Source organism: Oxyura jamaicensis, chromosome 5 (assembly GCF_011077185.1).
Source record: "Oxyura jamaicensis isolate SHBP4307 breed ruddy duck chromosome 5, BPBGC_Ojam_1.0, whole genome shotgun sequence".
Classification (NCBI taxonomy): domain Eukaryota; kingdom Metazoa; phylum Chordata; class Aves; order Anseriformes; family Anatidae; genus Oxyura; species Oxyura jamaicensis.
The window spans coordinates 31,390,375-31,408,857 of record NC_048897.1 but is presented as its reverse complement, the minus strand read 5'-3'; the positions used below and the strand labels follow the sequence as shown (position 1 = coordinate 31,408,857).

The window sequence follows — 18,483 nt, the reverse complement described above, 5'->3', positions numbered from 1 at the left end:
CACCTCGTCTTTCTTCTCTCTTTTGCCCAATGCCTGGAGATGTTCAAAGGCTGTGATGATGGGGCTTTGGGCAACCTGGTCTCGTGGGAGGTGTTCCTGCTCATGGCAGGGGGGTGAGGATTAGATGCTCTTTAAGGTCCCTTCCAAGCTATTCTACGATTCTCTGATCCTATGGTATTTTACCTCAAGCTCCACTGCTTTTCAAAATGTGATACAACAAACTGATTGTATTTCTCAGTAACCCTTTCTCTGAGTGGAGATGGAACTACAGAGAGAGATGCTGACAGAACATTATTGCTGCTGTTGCTGATGGCTGTATATAAGGGGTGAAAAGCAGCACTCGAAGTTTGAGGCAAGGTACTGGATATCAGACCAATGATCCCTTTCAGTAACCCACTGAGGGCTTCTCAGCCAGACAGGTGGTTCTGGAAGGATTTATGTGGAAAAGTTTGTTATTCTATTCCTGGATGAGGATAAACAACGAGATGACACCCACCAAAAGTTGCTCTTGTGTGTCATAAAATACCTTTTGCCTGAGTAGCCGAAGTAGTCTGAGGTAGAGGTTATTCGAGGTTCCCATTTGAAGGTCACCTTTCAAAGTCAAGACCACTTGTGCAGTCAGTCACGGCAAGAAGAGAGAACCAGAAGGGTGGCAAACGAAGACTGGAATTAACAGGATTAGTGGGAGGGAGGAGGCGTACCAGCAATGTGCTGTGCAGAAACCTGAGTGACTTCTCCCAGCTGCTCCTGATGAAGGATTTGGACAGTGTGGTGAGACCAGCTGAAATCGTAGCCAAGGTTCCTCTCGGGAATGTGGTATCAACATAAAAATAAATACATTGGTGCTCAACAATCTTCTGCCTCCCCATGCTACAGGGGAGCTTGGCAGAATCTGAGGAAGCCTGGACAAGACTGGGCAGCTGGGAATTCCACCCTACTGCAGCAAATGGCTGGGTGTCTGACACAGGCCATGCAGTGGCAACAGTACACATCCCATTCCATCCCATTGCCAGCCTTTGTACTACAAAAGAGTAGAGAGACAATCGCTGACAAACAACTCTTCAACTTCCAGGCATTTTCTTTGTGAAGATCTGTTCAATCATAGTTGCTGTTACCTTTCCAAATCAAATCAGCTGGGGTCACTACCTTGTACATCCACACCCCAATTGCACTGAAGAGTTAACTATACTTTCAAATCACTTCTGTGTCCAGGCTCTTGCATACAGGAGTCCAGCTTAGGTACAGAGAAACTGCCTGGAACTGTGCTGTTATGTTTTTGAAAAGTAAATTTTTACTTTATCCTCTGTTGTCCCTAAAACCTATTTTGCGTTAGCATTTACAAAAAGGATGAATAATAAATATACTAAGTATCTAACTACATGGTCTGTAAAGTTGCTACAGAACTTCCTGGATGTTTCTTGCTAGCTGTTCAGAAGCTAAATACTAGTGGAAAAAATACACCCTTTTTTAAATCTAGAATTTCACTTTCTCAAGAAAAATCATTCAATGTTCACCTAATGCCTCTACAGAGCAGTAGAAAATAAAACAGCAAAACACCTCCATACAGCCTTGCATTGTTAACATACACAATAAAAAATGACCAACCCATAGGTTCCTTCCTTTGTCATCTGAGCTAACCATATCAATTACATCCTCATAAAGACAGTCTGGAGCTGAACAACCCACCATACTACTTAGTTTAGCCTTCTGTTACTCAGCAAACTATACTCTTGGAAGACTTGGAGAAGAGGAAGACTTGGAAAAGTGAATTGATTTCTTCATTTAAAATCACCCTATTGCACTAATACTTATTGAACTGTAAAGTTGCATGAAGCAGAAAGCAATCAGCACGATACTGAGAGACCCTCAAAGTAATGCAGGATAAAAACAAACAAACAAACAAACAAACAACGATGTGATCATGGCTGTACATACAGCTTTGTTTTCAGAATGACTGACAACCCAGTACACTAGGCAACTGGGTGTTCAATTTCAGTGAAAAATCAGGTCAGAAACATTTTGAGTGTTCCCTAGAGGTAGTAATTCCCGGTACTTCTTTAGTAGAATAAATCCCCTTCAACTTTCACTAACTTTGATAGGGAACTGTCTGTTCAGAAAATACAAATAACCCCCAAATGATAGCTTGCAGTTTTTGATATTTAGATTTTCCCCTCTAGATTTAAATATCAAACCCCCTCCAGTAGATACTCAAGAGAACCTGTGCCTTCTCTCTCATTACCCCAGTGGCATACAGCTCACAGAGAACTCATCTGTCCATGAAATGAGGATGAGGCCATGGGGATGAGAGGCTGGGCCACTTTTCTTGTAATGGTGTTTTTTTTCAGAATCCTGAGCTGCTTTGCAGAAATGCTGACTTTTATTCTTTCTCTTATTTCATCTCAAGAAATCTGTACTTCAGAGCTTGAGCCCACTGCACAACACTATCTACTATTCTCCTACAACTGCAGTACTAACCACCAGGGAACTGTTCTCTGAACAATTTGGTTAAGTTTCCATACTGGCTGACTCACTGTTCCTTTGAGCATCATCCTCGCTTTTGGTTAGCTCATTTGTGATACCTTTATGCTTCTTCTCTGCAAAGCCTCAATATTTGCTATTCCTTGGACAGGCTATGAGAGTAGATGAAAAGAAAAATGGACTAAGAGCCTGAAGGGCAACTGCCAAAGTCAGACAAGGGCCCAGTTCAATAGCAGACAAGCCTATGGTACTCAAATGACTTCCTCAGTCTCCCAGGATGTTTTCTTCACAGAAGCTGTCTGATACAGTAATACGAAATGGTTGTGCCATTTCTACAGTTAATCATCCCACAGACCTTTATTCAAATAAGGCCTATTCAAACTTCTCAAACATTTTGAACATTCACGTGCATGTTTATATGGAGGTTCTGCCCAATTCTTCTTCTATCTCTACAACTTTTCACAGCCTGCTATCTTTGAATGTTTGCAGTTTATTCTGTAATCTGCTTTATGACTTGTGTCTCCAATTCCTCTAGTTGGTATCTAGGATACGAAATACGTGCAGAACAGTAACCCCAAGTAAGCTGTTGATGAGGGAAATCAGGGGCCTAGTGTAAGCAATCGATGAAAAGAGTGAAGAAGAAAAACAGCTGTTCCTGCAGGAAGGACCAAAGTAATCTCTGAGACACAGACTGGGCACAATAGCCTCTGACGCATACCAGTGGCTTGGTACAAAGCTGAAGAAAATATCATTCCCCCAGTTTCCAAGAACAAACATTTTGCTCTAATTACTTCAATTGCAGCAAAATTTAGTGCTGTTCTTGGAGCTATACACCTTCTCTAGGGACAAGCTTTGAGTAGCCTACTCACTAGATCCTGGTTCTGCTAGCCTACCCCTAAAATTACAGGGTGATAACTGTGAAGTGCTTTTAAAATTGTTAAGAAGAGGGCAGCACACAAATGCCTTCATATAAGTCCACTTAGCAAACCAGTTTGGTCATATATTGAGAACTAGGTTTTTACATTTACTTGTAAATTTGTGTGCAACTTTGCTTTATATACTGTACGAAAAACTCGAATGATGCAGTAAACCAGAACTTTAGTTTCCACTGCACATATACTACAATGTTGACAAAATTGTATTTTGATTATTCCATTATATTGCATTCCTACACCGTTGTGTTCCAATGTGCTGTAGGGTCTTTTTTATTGACTCTCGCTATCCATCCTATAAAATCTCTGGTAGGATAGCTGAAGTTTTTGGCAGGTGGTAAAGCGTGGGAGGCAGTTTGGAATTGTACAATAAGTGCATTAGCTGAATGTTTGTGCTAGAGGATCAGCAATAAAATCACTGACATTAATACTGGAAATGTCATCTTGAAGTTTCAGAGCTAAATATTCACAAGATGAATTAGGCAGTTCACCCTTGCACTAACTTTTGTTTCAGCTTGTGAAAACATACGGAACACTGCTTCAGTGATACTCAAGTCACGTTTTCAAGATTTTCACAGCAAAACTAAAGGTCAGAAACATAATTCTTTCAAGGCACTCTAGATGATAATTTGCCCATATATTCCATTACAACATCATCATAGATTACTGCAGGCCATGGGCAACATAGGTTCATCCCAACTACACTCTACTGCAAATACTTCTGCGTCAATGAAAAATGGATTTGGTCCTCATTTACTAAGATCCTCACTGAACGAATTAATCACTAGGGAGGAATGAAGATTTGATTCTATAGGGCTCAGTGATTTTACTTTGGGAGGTTTCACCTCTACTGACTGACTTCACTATGCAGTTGATTCACAAGTCTCAACTATGTCTTCCTGAACTAAAGCACTTTTCTGCAAGACTGAAGAAAAATGTAAAGAATGTCCTGGCCCTTTATTACAGCCCAAGCTTAAACAACAGAGCATCTTTGAGCCAAAACCTAAAGCAAACAGGGGCCATTATAGCCAAGTTTTTTTCCCAGCCACATTTTTAGGGATCTTCCTCTTCCAACTCTACAAAATTCAGCCTTTGCTCCCTTCTGTTTAGTCTTCTTTGTCCCAGGAGGAATAAATTCCCTACACAGCTGAACCCAGGCTGTTACCTAGGAACCACTATGTGCAGTGTAGACAGCTGTGTTTCTTCCTCTTGCTGAGTTTCTTTCCCTGCCAGTTCTTGAGAAAGATAAAAGCATCCCAGCATGCCCACCCCCCTTTCCTGGTCTTCAGCACTGGCACTCACCTGTGGAATTTGACCCTGGCTCACAGGAAGCAGCACTGTGAAGGCTGTTCTGGAATCCATTCAGTTGCCTTTCAGTGGAGGTCACCCTAGCAGGGAAAAGCATCAGATTAGAAAGGATGAATGAGAAAGGATATCCCGAGGAAGCATAATGGTCTTGAACAAAACATTTAGGATTCTCCTAGTTTACATAATTTCACTAGAACTGCAGCTATGAACATGGTATGAAATAGGGAGTGACAGCAACTGGCTCCAAGAAGGCAGGGGATGACAGACAAACGCTCGAGTCACTAGCAAGACTTCAATGTGCCTAAGGCTTTTGTCCCACATGCCTTGGAAGCTGATTCTGAAGGGTAAAGGAGATGGTAAATAATATTGGTCTACCAAAGCACAACTCAACTAGTAATGCTGTGGTATACTTTCCCCGGTGATTTTAAGCACAATGATTAAGCAACCTTAAAACAAAAATGAACATGAGAAGGGGTTTAGCCACAACATGCTCTCAAAATCTAAGAAAATCTAAGTCCTTGCATCCTGTCTCAACAGAGACAACTGATCTGGGCAAGATTTCTCACTTGTATTGGAACAGACTGACAGGATGTGTATATAGTCTCCAGCAGTGCAGCACAAGTCCTCTAGCAGAGGCTTTATGCAAATCCTCTTGCATTTAGCTCAGCATTTGAATTACAGCAAAACAATACTCCGTGGAGTACAACCACACTCTCTGTAGCTACTATAAATATTCATTACCAAAATGAGACCATTCTCTCCTACACAAAAAAAAAGTGTCTACTCACAAAAGTAGGTCAAGCTGTACAGCTGCAATGACCTTTTCTGTCCTTAAAATCTATACAATCAATCCACCTATTCTTGGTTTATCCTCTCTTCTCTTAAACCTCCTTGCCTTTCCTTCCTGCCCAACTCTGTTCTGATCACTACAGACTTGTGCATGTATACTCCTGTCTCTCTGCCACAGAGCTTCTCCTTCACTCATTCACCTCTGCCATGAAATACAGTTGCTGTGAGCTCTTCCCCAGAAGAACACTGTGATCTCCAATCCCCACGTAATGCCATGATGACTAACAGAACCAGGCACATATGTGCAGTTGCTGTATTTTTTTTTCCTGAAACATTCTGCCTTCAAATTTTGAAGTCAGCAAGTTGCCAGCAATCCAGGTGTTCCTGGCAGCTGAAAAACCAGTGAGGGACTTCTGTATTTTATCTTACGTGGCCTTGAGTAAAATAAATCAGAGTCCATATGGGAAGGGAAGGGGAAGCAGATATGACATTTGCAAAGCACAACCCCTTACTTCAGTCAGCTGTAATTTGAAATGCTGATGTCAAATGAGGTGCCTGTTTCTATGTTTATTGCCTCTTGGAGAGAATTTTGGATCTGTACTTATGGTTCCTTTTGCTGCATGGATACTGCATGGTCCATCTGGGGGTGGAGAATCCAGATGGACCTTTATCCTTTTTACATAAACATTCCATGCTCATAATTAGCTGGTCCACTTCATTATGGTCCACCTCATTAATACAGCACAATTGACAGCCAAATCTAGTTCACCCTTCTGTAGGTAGAATGCAAGACTGGCAGTTGAAAATATCATGTCGGTCAGTATAACAAAAAAAATATCAGGGAACAGTTACCCTTCTATCTTTATGTCTGCTTTACATTTAGAGACTCTATTTCCCTATCCAGACTTGCCCATCCTCTCTTCTTTCTGCCCACACTGTATACTGATTCTTGTGGTTTCAACTGTCACCTCCACACAGCTCATTCTCAGATCTACCCCACAACCTTGACCTCCCACTATGCTAAGCTCACCCCTCAAGTTCTCTCTCCCCTCAGCTGTCCCGACAGGACCTCCAGTCCCAGAACATATTTACTGCTTAAACTGAATTAATCCCTTTCCACTTTCTTCCTCCTTGGGTTAGCTGAAACCCCATTACCTTTCTAATTTTCCTGCTATTAATGTTTATGGGGTTTTTGTTTCTACTTCTGCAATGAAATCCTTTGTTACATTCTCAATGAACAAAACCAGCCTTTTCTCCACTATCCCCCCCAACTTAGTTATCTGCCATTGGCCTTTTCTCTCTCTCATACAGCACAGCTCTTCTTGAAATTGATATTGACCTTTCTTAATGCAGGCACTAAACCACCTCTAAGCTGCTCAGCCTGGAGGTGCTCTTGTTCTAGAGGTGACAAAGAAGTATTTTCTTGACTGAATTTTGAACACTTTTTTAAAAAAAAAAAACAATTCTTGGGATATCATGAAATGCATCTAATGTTCCGTGGGGACAGGACTGACACTAACAAATTCACATCACACAAAGCCCAGCTTTAACAAGAGGACAGCAACAGATGTGAAGAGCCAGAGCCAGGAAGGCTTGTTCCCCTGTTGCTCTTGGCCAGGGTATCTCCACATGTGTATCTGCGTGTAAGATCTGAGGCTAGCCAAGGGCTAAGAGCTGCAGGCCCAATGAGCCCAGCTGTGTCAGGGTGTTAAATCAAGGCACGTCTCTCAGATGCACTGCTTTTGCTGCCAAAAATGTCTAAGGGTCAGGCAGCCTGATTAACCCAGATGCTCAGGAGCTAAAAAAACAAGCAAGCCTCAGTACAGCAGTAGCAAAAAAGTAAAAGTGGTCTCAGTAACAGTTACATGTTTGCTCCCCTGATGCTTGTCCTCTTTTTGATGGGCGCTCAGCTTGCATACATGATCAGCTCACATGAGACACTTCACACATGCCTGTGAATAAGCACACATGGGCAAGACAGGATACAAACCAGAACCATAGTGTTTTACAGAGCTTGCGCTGTGGCTATTCTTCTATTTTTGGCATATTTGCCAAGCTTGGCCAGCCTGTCCTGTAACAGCTGGCTGCTGCCGTATCTGACTGTAGTCAGGACTCCATCCATCTGTGGGATGGAGTTCCTGAATCCTGGAGAAATGCATCACCTCTACCCTATTTCTGTACTAGTTACAATAGAGCAAAACTTTGGATCTTCTGCTGCTGGCACCATGCAAAGCAAATATACAAGAGAAGAACAAGGTAGAAAGACTATGTGCTGTGGTGTTGGGACTTGAAGGAAATACTTGTTCTGAAAGGTTTCTTGAGTAGAGTTGTTGGGAATGACATTTACAGAGAAGTTTGGTAAACATGCCATGAAGAAATTATGCTGTGTTGTTTGACATCTCCAATAGTTTTTGATGTTTCAATCTATTCAGTCTACAGCTGGTAAAGTCAGCAATCTTCTTGGGCTTGCTCTCTTCCAGGTAAAATATTGAACTGTATGTTCCTTTTCTCTACCAGGCATTTTCTTTCTTTGCATACAGTGATCTAACATTGACAGCTGTATTTTTTCTGAGATCTTTCCTCTGAATATCTGTTCACAGGTTGTCCAAGCCTTGCCCTACCTGATGCTTTTACAGTTAGAGAGCAGCAAGTTACTGTAAGAATGATGCAGAAATCTGTGTATTGTGATTTATTCATTACTAAAAGCAGAAAGATTTTCTATCTGCCACCTGTACCAAATCACTCTGGGTTCTCACAGTTGTGCTAATATATTTCCCTGCTTTGCATGCTGTCATCTGTAATGAAGGTCCTACCCACCAAATGCTGCTTTCAGGGACATCTGCTTCATCCCATGGCTTACAAATACTATTTCAGTGACCTCTGTCTCAAAATTTTGCTGTCAGTTAGCAGCAGGTCCCTTTATGGTTCACAGACATGCCAGTAACGGCGGCAACACAAGCAGTGGAAAGGACCCAGTCTGCCTCTTGGAAAGAAAGAAGAGTTTGTTGTGTTAGCTGTTCAAAAAACTATCTTACTACTTGTAATCTGAGTACATTTAATCAAAACTATTGAGCCCCAGGAGACCATTTCATGAGTATACATTTCTGAGTAGAGCTACGTATTAAACCATTTCTCCCAGTTACTATAGCCTTTTTTCCACACCTTAATGTGGGCCCCAGTTTTCCACTCTGTTAGCTTAAGCAAGGAGTCTGCTTTGGACACAATCCATTATAAAGTCAACCTACCACCTTTTACAAGTTGAGAGACTGAGAAAACAAGAGAGGCCAGGAACTGAAAAGACAAAACTGAATTGTCTGGCTGTTCCATTACTTTTTTCCTTTATGTTTTAACCAGTGAAGTGTCAAAGTTACTATACTCCTTTTGAATTAGTCAGTAATGTTCATCTTTAGCATCTCGCTCTGTTTATTGTCAAGCTTTCTACTACTTATTCTTTTCGTTCTCTTCTGGAAGCCATGTGTGCAGCTAGGAGAGAAATGATAATGCATGCAAAGAAGAGATAGGTCAAAGAGACAAAGTTGATTTTAGTTTGTCTTCATGGTCCAGTCTCTAGAGGGCTTCTACAAACAACTTGAAAAAGAAGGTCTTTATTAAGATCTTAAACAAAAGAACAAAAGCTAGGCAGTGCAAGAGCAGACAGAGACATAAGGTCTGGCTTACTGAAAAATATGAAAGAAAAAAAAAGAGACAGAAGAGTTTTAACAGAACAGGATTAGTTTCAGTGAGTCTTGTGGAAATAATATATATAGTGAGATCTTCTTTGAGGAAAGAGGTCAGGAAAACAGCCAACATGAATTAGGGGGTGAAAGCGAGCAGCAAATCAAAGATGACCTTGCAGAGGAATGAAGCAGCCAAAAGCCAAAATTAGATGAGATGTTATGGAGAGGGATATTTGCCATGTCATAACCTAACGATACAGTAGTCCCACACTGGAAAAGTACAATTCTAGGTGCCACAATTGCAAGCATCCTAACTGAAGAAAATACAGTAAATTCAAAACAATTAAGAGCTTGGAAGGTGGAACTGCTATCTGGGGTTAACAAAACCTCAACAAGTCTAAACAACATTAGGAAACTCCAAGAAGCAGAAGATACTCAAAAGATGAAAGTATTTGCAAGGGAAAATGTTGAGGGTGGTTCAGGAAGGAGAAACAAGGTACAACTGGATGAAACAAAGGAAAAAACTCAGATTGCACATCAGGAGAAACTTTCTCATAATTAGGTTATTTAGATTCTTAAAAGGTCTTATATAGCATATGATGGGGCTTCTGCCACTGGAGTTGTTTGAAGGCAGGCTACACACAATGTCTGAAAATATTCTGCACAGAATAACCAGGGACTGTAAAGAACAGGCTGGAGCATGCAAGACATCTCTTTCAGCTCTAATCAAGATTCATTTGAGGCAGAAGCTTGTCTTCATCAACTCTCATCTGTAAATGCACCTCTGGTCTATTCCTGACAACAAAAGATGGGTTAAATTAGGCTGAGACACAGCAGTTTTTAAATTATTAGCTCTCAGTATGCTGGAAATATAGCCGGGCACTTGCTGCTTTCCATGTAAGTGAAAAAATGTTACTGCAAGATCCCATGAATGGCAAGAATGGGTTCGGAGCCTCGTACTGGAGTCTGAAAGGCAACTTGGAAAGTATTTCCGGAGTGGCTCATTGCAGCCTTCAATACTTGGATTGGTTTTCTAAAATTCTGAAGGAATCTTTTGCTTTTTTTCCCCCTTCTGTGCATTTTTGGTGCTGAACTTTTTCCGGTTTTCCCACACTCCTGCCTGTCACAGAGCAGAAACCACAAAAATGCAGCAAAGTAAAGTCTGTCCAAGGAGCTGCAATTCCATCTCACAAGGATAAACATTTCTTCTGCCAACAAGTGAGCACAGCACACCGGCATCTTCAAATACACATCCCTGCTGCCCAGCAGAGAAACCCACTGACACAGCCTGTCACCTGTACTAACATGAGCTATCCAACATAAAAGACATCAGATAGCAAACCCACCAGCATATACCTGCCAGACCTTATGCTCACATCTGCATTTGCTGAGTTGACAAAGTCTACTGCCATTCTATTTTCTTTTTAAATAGTTTTGGGGGATCCGTTTAATGTGCTAGCTCTTAGAATAGCAAGAGTAGAAGCAGGAAATACACAAGCTTCCCCAGCGCAGTTCTGTCCAAGTTCCTTAAATATGCCTTGCAGTTCCAGATTTGATCTCCACACACTGACAGTGCCCCAGCATCTTCACAAGGTGTCTTTCATTCGTGATCTTTTACTAAGCCTCCCCTCTTTAAACCAGGAAGGAAACAAAGAACCAGGAAACCTCACAGGAACCTGTTAAAGTTTTACAACTCTTCTGGCCATACAGTATAAGGGAGGAAGTTACAAATGCAATTTTTACCCTTCAGCATTCTGAAGATGAAACACATCTGAAGATATATGAGGAAAAACCTGCCAAAGAATTTAAATGGCAGAACTGCTTTAGACAAAGAAGAGAGAAACAGAGAGCTGAGGGAGTTAACAAGAAAGGTAAAGAATAAGAAAAAAAAAAAAGAAAACAGAAGCCTTGCTCACATTCTCTCATAATGCACAAGAAGAAAAGATGCAAAGAAATGGAAAGGAAGGAAACTTAAAATCAGTAAACAACTTAAAAAACATTTTAAGGTGAGTGTTGCATTTTGTTTTTAAAGATAACATATGACAAATTAATCTACCTTAGAATGTCAATAGCTACTACTAAAAGATTAGTAAATATTAGAAGGGTAGACAGTTTTACAGATAATGAGGGAAGCTATCATTACATTAGACACATAAACAACTGAAATAAAATAAATAAAACTTGTGCCTAAAGGCACGAGTCAATGTTCATGTGTTAAGTTTACAAGAAAGCTTGACTAACGGGCAAATTAGCTTGTTAAGGATATTGTATTTTTTTTTATTTTTTTATTTTTTTTGGCAGCCTTTCTGACCCACCAGACTCTGGCCTCCATCAAAGATTAAACATGAAGCAAGTGACTGCAGTACTTAAACACAGCTCTCTAGTACCATACGTGATACTCGCAAGTTTTTTGAGATATCTGCATGGGACTGGGAGATTCAACAAGATTTACAGAAGACTTGTGCTTAACTGGAGCAGCAGCTAAAGCCAGGTAGGACAGCCCTAGGCATCTAAAGTTGCACTAGCAACCTGTGTTTAGGTAACCGAATCCCAACCTGGACCACACAGTTCTCCAATTCAATCTGGCAGTTATGTCCTTATGTTTCTATGATGCTACAGTCCTGTTTACCTTACCATTGTAAAAGATGAAAATGCACAATAGTACACATTTACTTCAGTTCACACAGGTCAAGCTGTTCTGAGATTTATCTTGAACAACACAGCCTGAAAGGCCTATGTCTGAATCACACATAGACAGGTTCTTCACCCATACTCCTGAGGGGAACCACTGCCAACTCCCTGTTGTAGATGGGAAGAGATAAAACTTACTTGGAAATCCTCTGGGCTGCAGCCTTTCTGGCTACTGTCTGTCTGTGGTTTGCTGGAGGCTTTGGAACCAGCTGAGAAGGCGTACTCTGGGATGGCATCACTTTGTGCAAACTGGCTGCCTTCTGGATACTAGAAGTGGCACTTGATGTCTTGCGGGCACCAGAGCCAGCTGGCATAGATATATGGCTGGTGCTGGATTGTGAGTAGCTGGCAAAGAGAGCCTGGTAAAAACAGAACAAAATAATAGTAATAGGTGATTGTCTCTCTGAATACTGCTGAGAAAGCTGATGGAAGTGGGTGACGTTATCTGTCTGGTGAAGGCAACCCCCAGAGCTCCAGGGACAGTCCCAAGCACAAAAAGAAGATATAAGGGAACAAGTCAGTGAAGTGGTTTTAAGAACTGAACTGTATACCCTTGGAAGCTGGAACTAGCTTCTAGGAAGGCTTATTACTGTCATATAACAATACTATTCTGGAAGAAAAAAAGTAAGAGGTCACATCCCCAATCTAAGCATGCAGTGGGCTCAAAGAAATAAAGCTTTTATTGCTTTGACTGACTTTCTGCACTTACCCTGGTAAGCTATTCTTTGTGTGGGAGTTGGGATTGAGACAAAGTTCAAGAAAAAAAAAAAAAAGATACGAGGAAGATGTTACAATGCCAGTTCTTCAGTCCAACCCTGCAGGTGCTTGGAATAACAGGAAGGCTCTAAGCTACCTTCTCTGAAAAAGGGGACTTGAGGTCAGCAGCTAACAAAATGGAAATCCCCCAGTCATACCAGGGAACAGAAAATATTTCTATTCCTAAAGCAGGTGAGAGAGTAAGGATGTTCCAGATTTGACCTAGGGAACAAAAGAATCTACATTGTGTGAGACACGGGGGACCTGGGCAGTGGACTGGCCCAGCAGGGAGTGGGCAACAGTTCCCTTTGGGAGCTCTGCAAACTGCTAAGCTCTTTTCATAAAGGAGCAACCTGCTGGGAGTTCTACCTTGTCTTTCCTCTAAGTTTCTTAGTCAGTGTCCCAGGGGAAAGGAGGCAATACCATAACCCTGTAATTTGGCAGCTAGAGGTCAGTGATAGGAGCCGAAGGGAATAGCTGAGCAACTGCCAGGCACCTCAGCGTGACCTTGGGAGCAGTGCACTTCACTGCAGTTGTCCTCAGTTTCTTCTCTGGTGAAAAACACAACAAAGCCACAAAGAGTGGGATCCAGGCTCCAGAGAAAACCACAGTCTGAGGGCTGGCTGCATCTCAGCACACAGACAGGAAAAGCCCCTCTCCCCCGCAATTCTCTGGCAAATGGCAGGGCAGTGGTGTGTGGGAAGGCATTTCTGACAGGCAGAGCTCTAGGGAGAAAAGGAAGTGCGGGAGCCAAAACAGGCCTGTTTCCTAACCAGAGCTCACTGACAAGATCCCCTTGAGCTCCCAATCCTTTCTTAACCTCTCCCTCCCCTGAAGCCCTACCTTGATGGCAGCTTTCAAGTTTTGAAATAAGTAGCTGGTGCAAAAGCAGAAGTCTGGAAATAGCAGTCACACCCCACTTCTCCCCACAAAACAAACTAAAATGAAACTTGTTTCTGCTGCATCTTAGAGTCTCAAGCAGCATAGGGTTGGGATGGAGACCCTCAAGTCACTGCACCCCTTTCTTATTCAGGGGTGCCATTTCACTGTGCCCTGCTCAATTTCATGCATATTTCCTGTAAGTTTTTTTTTTTTTTTCCTTGCTATTAAAATCATTATGATCCTGGTGTCTGCAAAGCATACAGTCTTAACCCTTTCCCTGCGTTAACATACACTGGCAGGGAGGTCTGTGACTCTGAAGAAAGAATACGAATGGATGCGCAAATAAAGCCTGATTAGCAAAAGCTGGGCTGATACCTGCCTAAAGAAAGGTCATGGATGTTTTTCTTGGGGTTAATGGACTTCCAAAACGGCCTTTGTCTCCGTGCTGTGCTGAGATTCTGGCTGCCTTCCAGGCAAGGATGGAGAGAGTGGAAGCTGACACGGACCATGGCTTCTGGATTCAGCTACAAAGCACACTGCCCTGCTGGGAACTCCATGGGGACAGGACAGGAAACCAGGAGAAGCTACTGTGCAAACAAAAGGGGCAGCTGGGGAAAGCAAAGCCTGACCACGCAAAAGAGAGGTTGGGAAGAAATTCCAGAGATAACCAAAAAGTGGGAGACACTCCTCATTGCTCAGGATCCTGACTGCTCAGGACCTAGGGCGAGCAGAAACCTAGAGAAACCCTGACAGAGGCATTCCTAAAGCAGGTAGCACCCTGCAACTTTTGGTGCTGCAAGTAAATAATTTGGACCCACACTGTCCAGGCTGGCAGATTTGATTTAATTCCGTGAAGACATTTGCTTCCCTCACAAGTTCTTCGGGCTACAAATCTGAAAGTCCTTAAACACTGTCAGATTTTTTAGCTAAAAATCACCTAAAGCATTAGTGAGCTAATTCTCTTGCATAATTGTAAGAGACAGGAGGAGACAGGACCATTCAGAAAAGGACAGCATTAATCCCGTTGTGCACACGAAGCATGTTAAACGCTGACAAAGTGATTTTCCCCAAGCCACAGACTGAAGCAATATGAAACACTAGGCTGTGAGCTCAGAGAGGATCCTGAGTCCTGATCCCCAATTTGCCTCATTATCTCACCTCTCCTTGCATCCAAATCTACACACACACAGCATTGACAAAGTTATCTGTACAAAAATAGTGATTTTTAATTAGAAAAATTAGAAAATCTCAATATGTACAGCTTGTCAGTAATGACAATGCAAATCTAAGGGTATTATTAGCCAGTAGCAACTGAGCTTGGGTTGCTCATGAATAAAAGCAGGAAGGTACTGTAGTACTTTGAAGAAAAGCTGATATATTAATGATCTTCAAAAACAGAAAGAATGTTCCTGGCACTTACCATTCCTGTATCTAACACCCATCCCTAGCACAGTAACGGAACAAATGTTGCAAGCAAAAACATGCTCATTCTGTGACCAGAGGAGCTAATGAAGCTCATTTCCTGTGAATCTGTCTTGGGGCTGAATCTTACAGTATGTAATATAAAGCATGCCCCAAATTATGCTTCCCTTCATGGGTTTGAGGCATTCTTGTGTGGATTTCTGCTGTATAATTATGAATGGCCTGATGCTGCAGCTTTGCCTTAATGGAAACAGTAGCCGAGTCCCCTTCCCAGATTCATAGGTCTTTATTTTCATGAATTTTGTATGAAATGTAGCTTTGAGATTTCTACACCACAGTCATTCAGTTTAAATTGAATAAGCAAGACTGAAAGTGATGAGAGACTCAGCAGTGTGAGAACTGACAGATACATGTGCACGTGGATGGCACAAAGATCTGTGCAGCTAGGCAGCAAGTTCCAAATCTCTACTTTTGGAAAGCAAGATTTTGATAAGTAATAAATGATTATAAGGATTTAGTTTTTTTAAAAAAATAAGAAAAACACTTGTAGAAATTTTAGATTATTTTTTTTTGAAATTGCATTTCCAATGACTTTGCAAAAATGCAGGGAATCAAAAGGCTCTGATGAGCTTTGGATTTATACAAATTGTTTAGTGCAGGTTCCTTTGAATACCTATTAATATGTTCAGTTAAATCAGTTTGGATGCAACAATCAGTTGAGTTGAAAATCCACAAAATTGAGATAATAGCGCATTTTGACCCTGTTATTTAACTGCCATGGTGTTAAATTCCATTAAGAGGAGCATCTTGGGGTTATCAAGAAAGTAAAGGAAGAAGAGCAAATTCATGGCATTCACAGAATGTCCTGAAGCAAGACTTCCTTGGTAAATTCTTCACAAAGGTATTGAAATCTACTAAAATAAATTGACTTCATGCTTTCTTCTTTGTCTCTCTTCTTGTATATGCTTTATCTTCTTAATCTGGGAGCTCTCTGGGGCAAGATTTGGGCCATATCATTGTATTGCAAAGATACTTAATACATCTGGGCGTTACCATAATTCTAATAATAGCGATGGGATTGGAAACATGGAGACAAAGTTTCAGCTGGTATAAATCAGCACAGACTACTACTTTCAGAACAGTGTTCTGCTTTACTTAGTCTAAGTCTTTGTCTCATCAGTATCACAAGATTCAAGTAGGAAAACAGCAGTTCGCACATCTAGAGGGAAAACAGTCTGAGGGAGAAAGCTACAAAAGAAGAAAGAACAAGAGACTCAAGGGGAAGAGAGACTGCAAATCTGACAGCAGTCCAATATATAATAGTACAGAAAACAGTTAATGATGTTTAAGGCTGCACTCAAAGAGGCCCTGTATCCCCAGGCAGAAATAATGTAGTTCTAGGAATACTAGGAATATTATTTTAAACATCCATCAATCCCAGTAAGGTTTAAATAAATGGTAGGGAATTTGAAGTCACCTATGTTGAAAGGAAAAATGTTTGCTGAACTTCACAAAATAAGGAATATTTCAGAGAGCACACCATGACCTTTCAAATACTCAAATGATTAAAAGAGGAGAATTATTTAAGATTTATTTAGCCCAATGTTTCGTAGTATAAAACCTACTTACACTTCTGATTCAAAATGTGATCACAACTGACCACACAACTCATTAACATGACTTATGTCTTGCTTAACATGACCTTTTTTGATATAAGTAGGACTGATGGGGATCGTTCCACTATACGACTGAACTTCTCTTGTTTTAATTTAGCTTTTTTTTTCCCATGTGAAATGTTTGGCATAAAACTCTAAACCCAGTAGATGTTAGGCTAAGCAGACAGAACATAGCCACACAGAGAAAGAGGAACCTCCCTAACAGTTAATGGCATCTTTCCAGTACAGGAAACAATTAGAGAATAAACAATGATGGTATATTAACTGCCTTGCCAACTCTAGCAGTGATACTAACATCTAGGTCATAACATGTCACATGGAGCCTCCTTTAAACATTAAAAATACTGCTATAAACCTGTTTTTATTGTCTTTTGGTATGATTTTGTAATTCTTTTTCCTTGATTTTATTGATATCAGATATAAGCTTCTCGTCTCCACTTTCAAACTCTGTCCCTTTCTAATTTTTTTTTCCTCAGTCTGTATTGTCTCTGTTCCTAGTCCCTATCATTGCAGAGCTTTATCCATTTGTTTGCTAGATTCTCATTCAGTCAATCTGGTGCTTCTCTTTCTGTCCGGGGAACAAAATACCTATTCTGGCACTGAAGATTTATTTCCACCCCACTACATGGTATGAACTAACTTCCACAGACAATGAGTGGAAATTATCGGTTATTATCCCTTTATCCACCTACATAGTATGTGCTGCCCTGCAAATTGTGAAATGCTTGGAGAAGAAATCATCATTCTCAAGTGTCTGGAAAGCACTCATCCAAGAGTGGGTGCTACCACAAAGAAATACGCAATAAGCCCTCATGATCAGATACATCCACTGCATGGCAGCGGGGAGTATTACTATTACACAAATACTTGGCTACAACTTTTATGCTTCCCAACACATCTAGCTCATCTCCAACATATCAAACTGGTTAACATACAGGCAGAAGCATCTGGCTGTGTTATTAATCATAGCGCTTCTGTTATTTGTTCACTTGCTATCCATAAACATACAACCAGTTCATTTGTCACAGACAGAAGGAAAGATGGGCAGCTAATCATGTTGTATGGTCATGCTGCACTCACAACGTACCTTGAGGTATCTTAATAAATGCGCTTCAGCTACTGGCAAATGGCTAGTCTGCCTTCCAACACGAACTTGAACAATCAGATGAAATGTATGGTTTGGAGATATCCTGCATGCATTTCCCAAAGCAGAGAGATCATGACACTCTCTCAAGTAACAAGCCCTCTCCTTTTTGTGATATTTCTGTTGATGGAAATAAGCTTTCACAACTACGAAGCACTTCATGGAGGGGATCAGTGTGAATCTGAGAAACTGACCACACAGGGTGGAGGTCATTTTCTAAGGATCATCCAGTAACTGTCTGACAGCAGCCAAGACCAAAACAATGGCCTCCCACACTCCGGAGCAGTATTCTGGCCAAGCAGCCTTTAATTTAATTTAATAAGATAATTGAGGAAAGATCCAGGATCTGCTAAAAAGGGTGAATCCAAACTTGTGGATCCCACAGAGCTGACTTCTATGGTTTTCTGTTCCTGAAACGGACAAGGTTGAGTCCTTGTTTTCCTCTTTATCATTCTTTACCTTTAAATATTTGGAGAAGCAATTTCCAAATGGATGTAGAATTTTTCCAAATCTTGTCCAATAGATTTTCTTAGATCAGAGTAACTAACAACTGTTAATTATGTCCAGACCAGTCTGTTAGTGATGTGACTGAAAAACGTAATCCTTACTACCCTGCCGAGGGTTTCTCATGAAAGATCCAATTTTTTCTAAACTCTGAACTCTCCCAGTGGCACGCATCTTGCAGAAGACCAGTATGCTTTTCCCATTTCCAGCATCAATGTAAAGCT

The 18,483-nt window shown here is 41.2% G+C and overlaps 1 protein-coding gene across 2 annotated transcripts in view; it reads right to left on the bottom strand.

Annotated features, from left to right (window-relative positions):
• The window catches only part of TTLL5 (tubulin tyrosine ligase like 5), a 127,258-nt gene that overhangs the window by 4,230 nt on the left and 104,545 nt on the right, over nucleotides 1–18,483 (bottom strand). For both annotated transcript variants that reach the window (XM_035327649.1, XM_035327650.1), the window contains 2 exons: nucleotides 12,014–12,234; nucleotides 4,713–4,798 (listed from right to left, as the gene is read on the bottom strand). In XM_035327649.1, coding sequence (XP_035183540.1) covers nucleotides 4,713–4,798; nucleotides 12,014–12,234 — 307 coding nt within the window. The remainder of the gene's footprint in view (nucleotides 1–4,712; nucleotides 4,799–12,013; nucleotides 12,235–18,483) is intronic.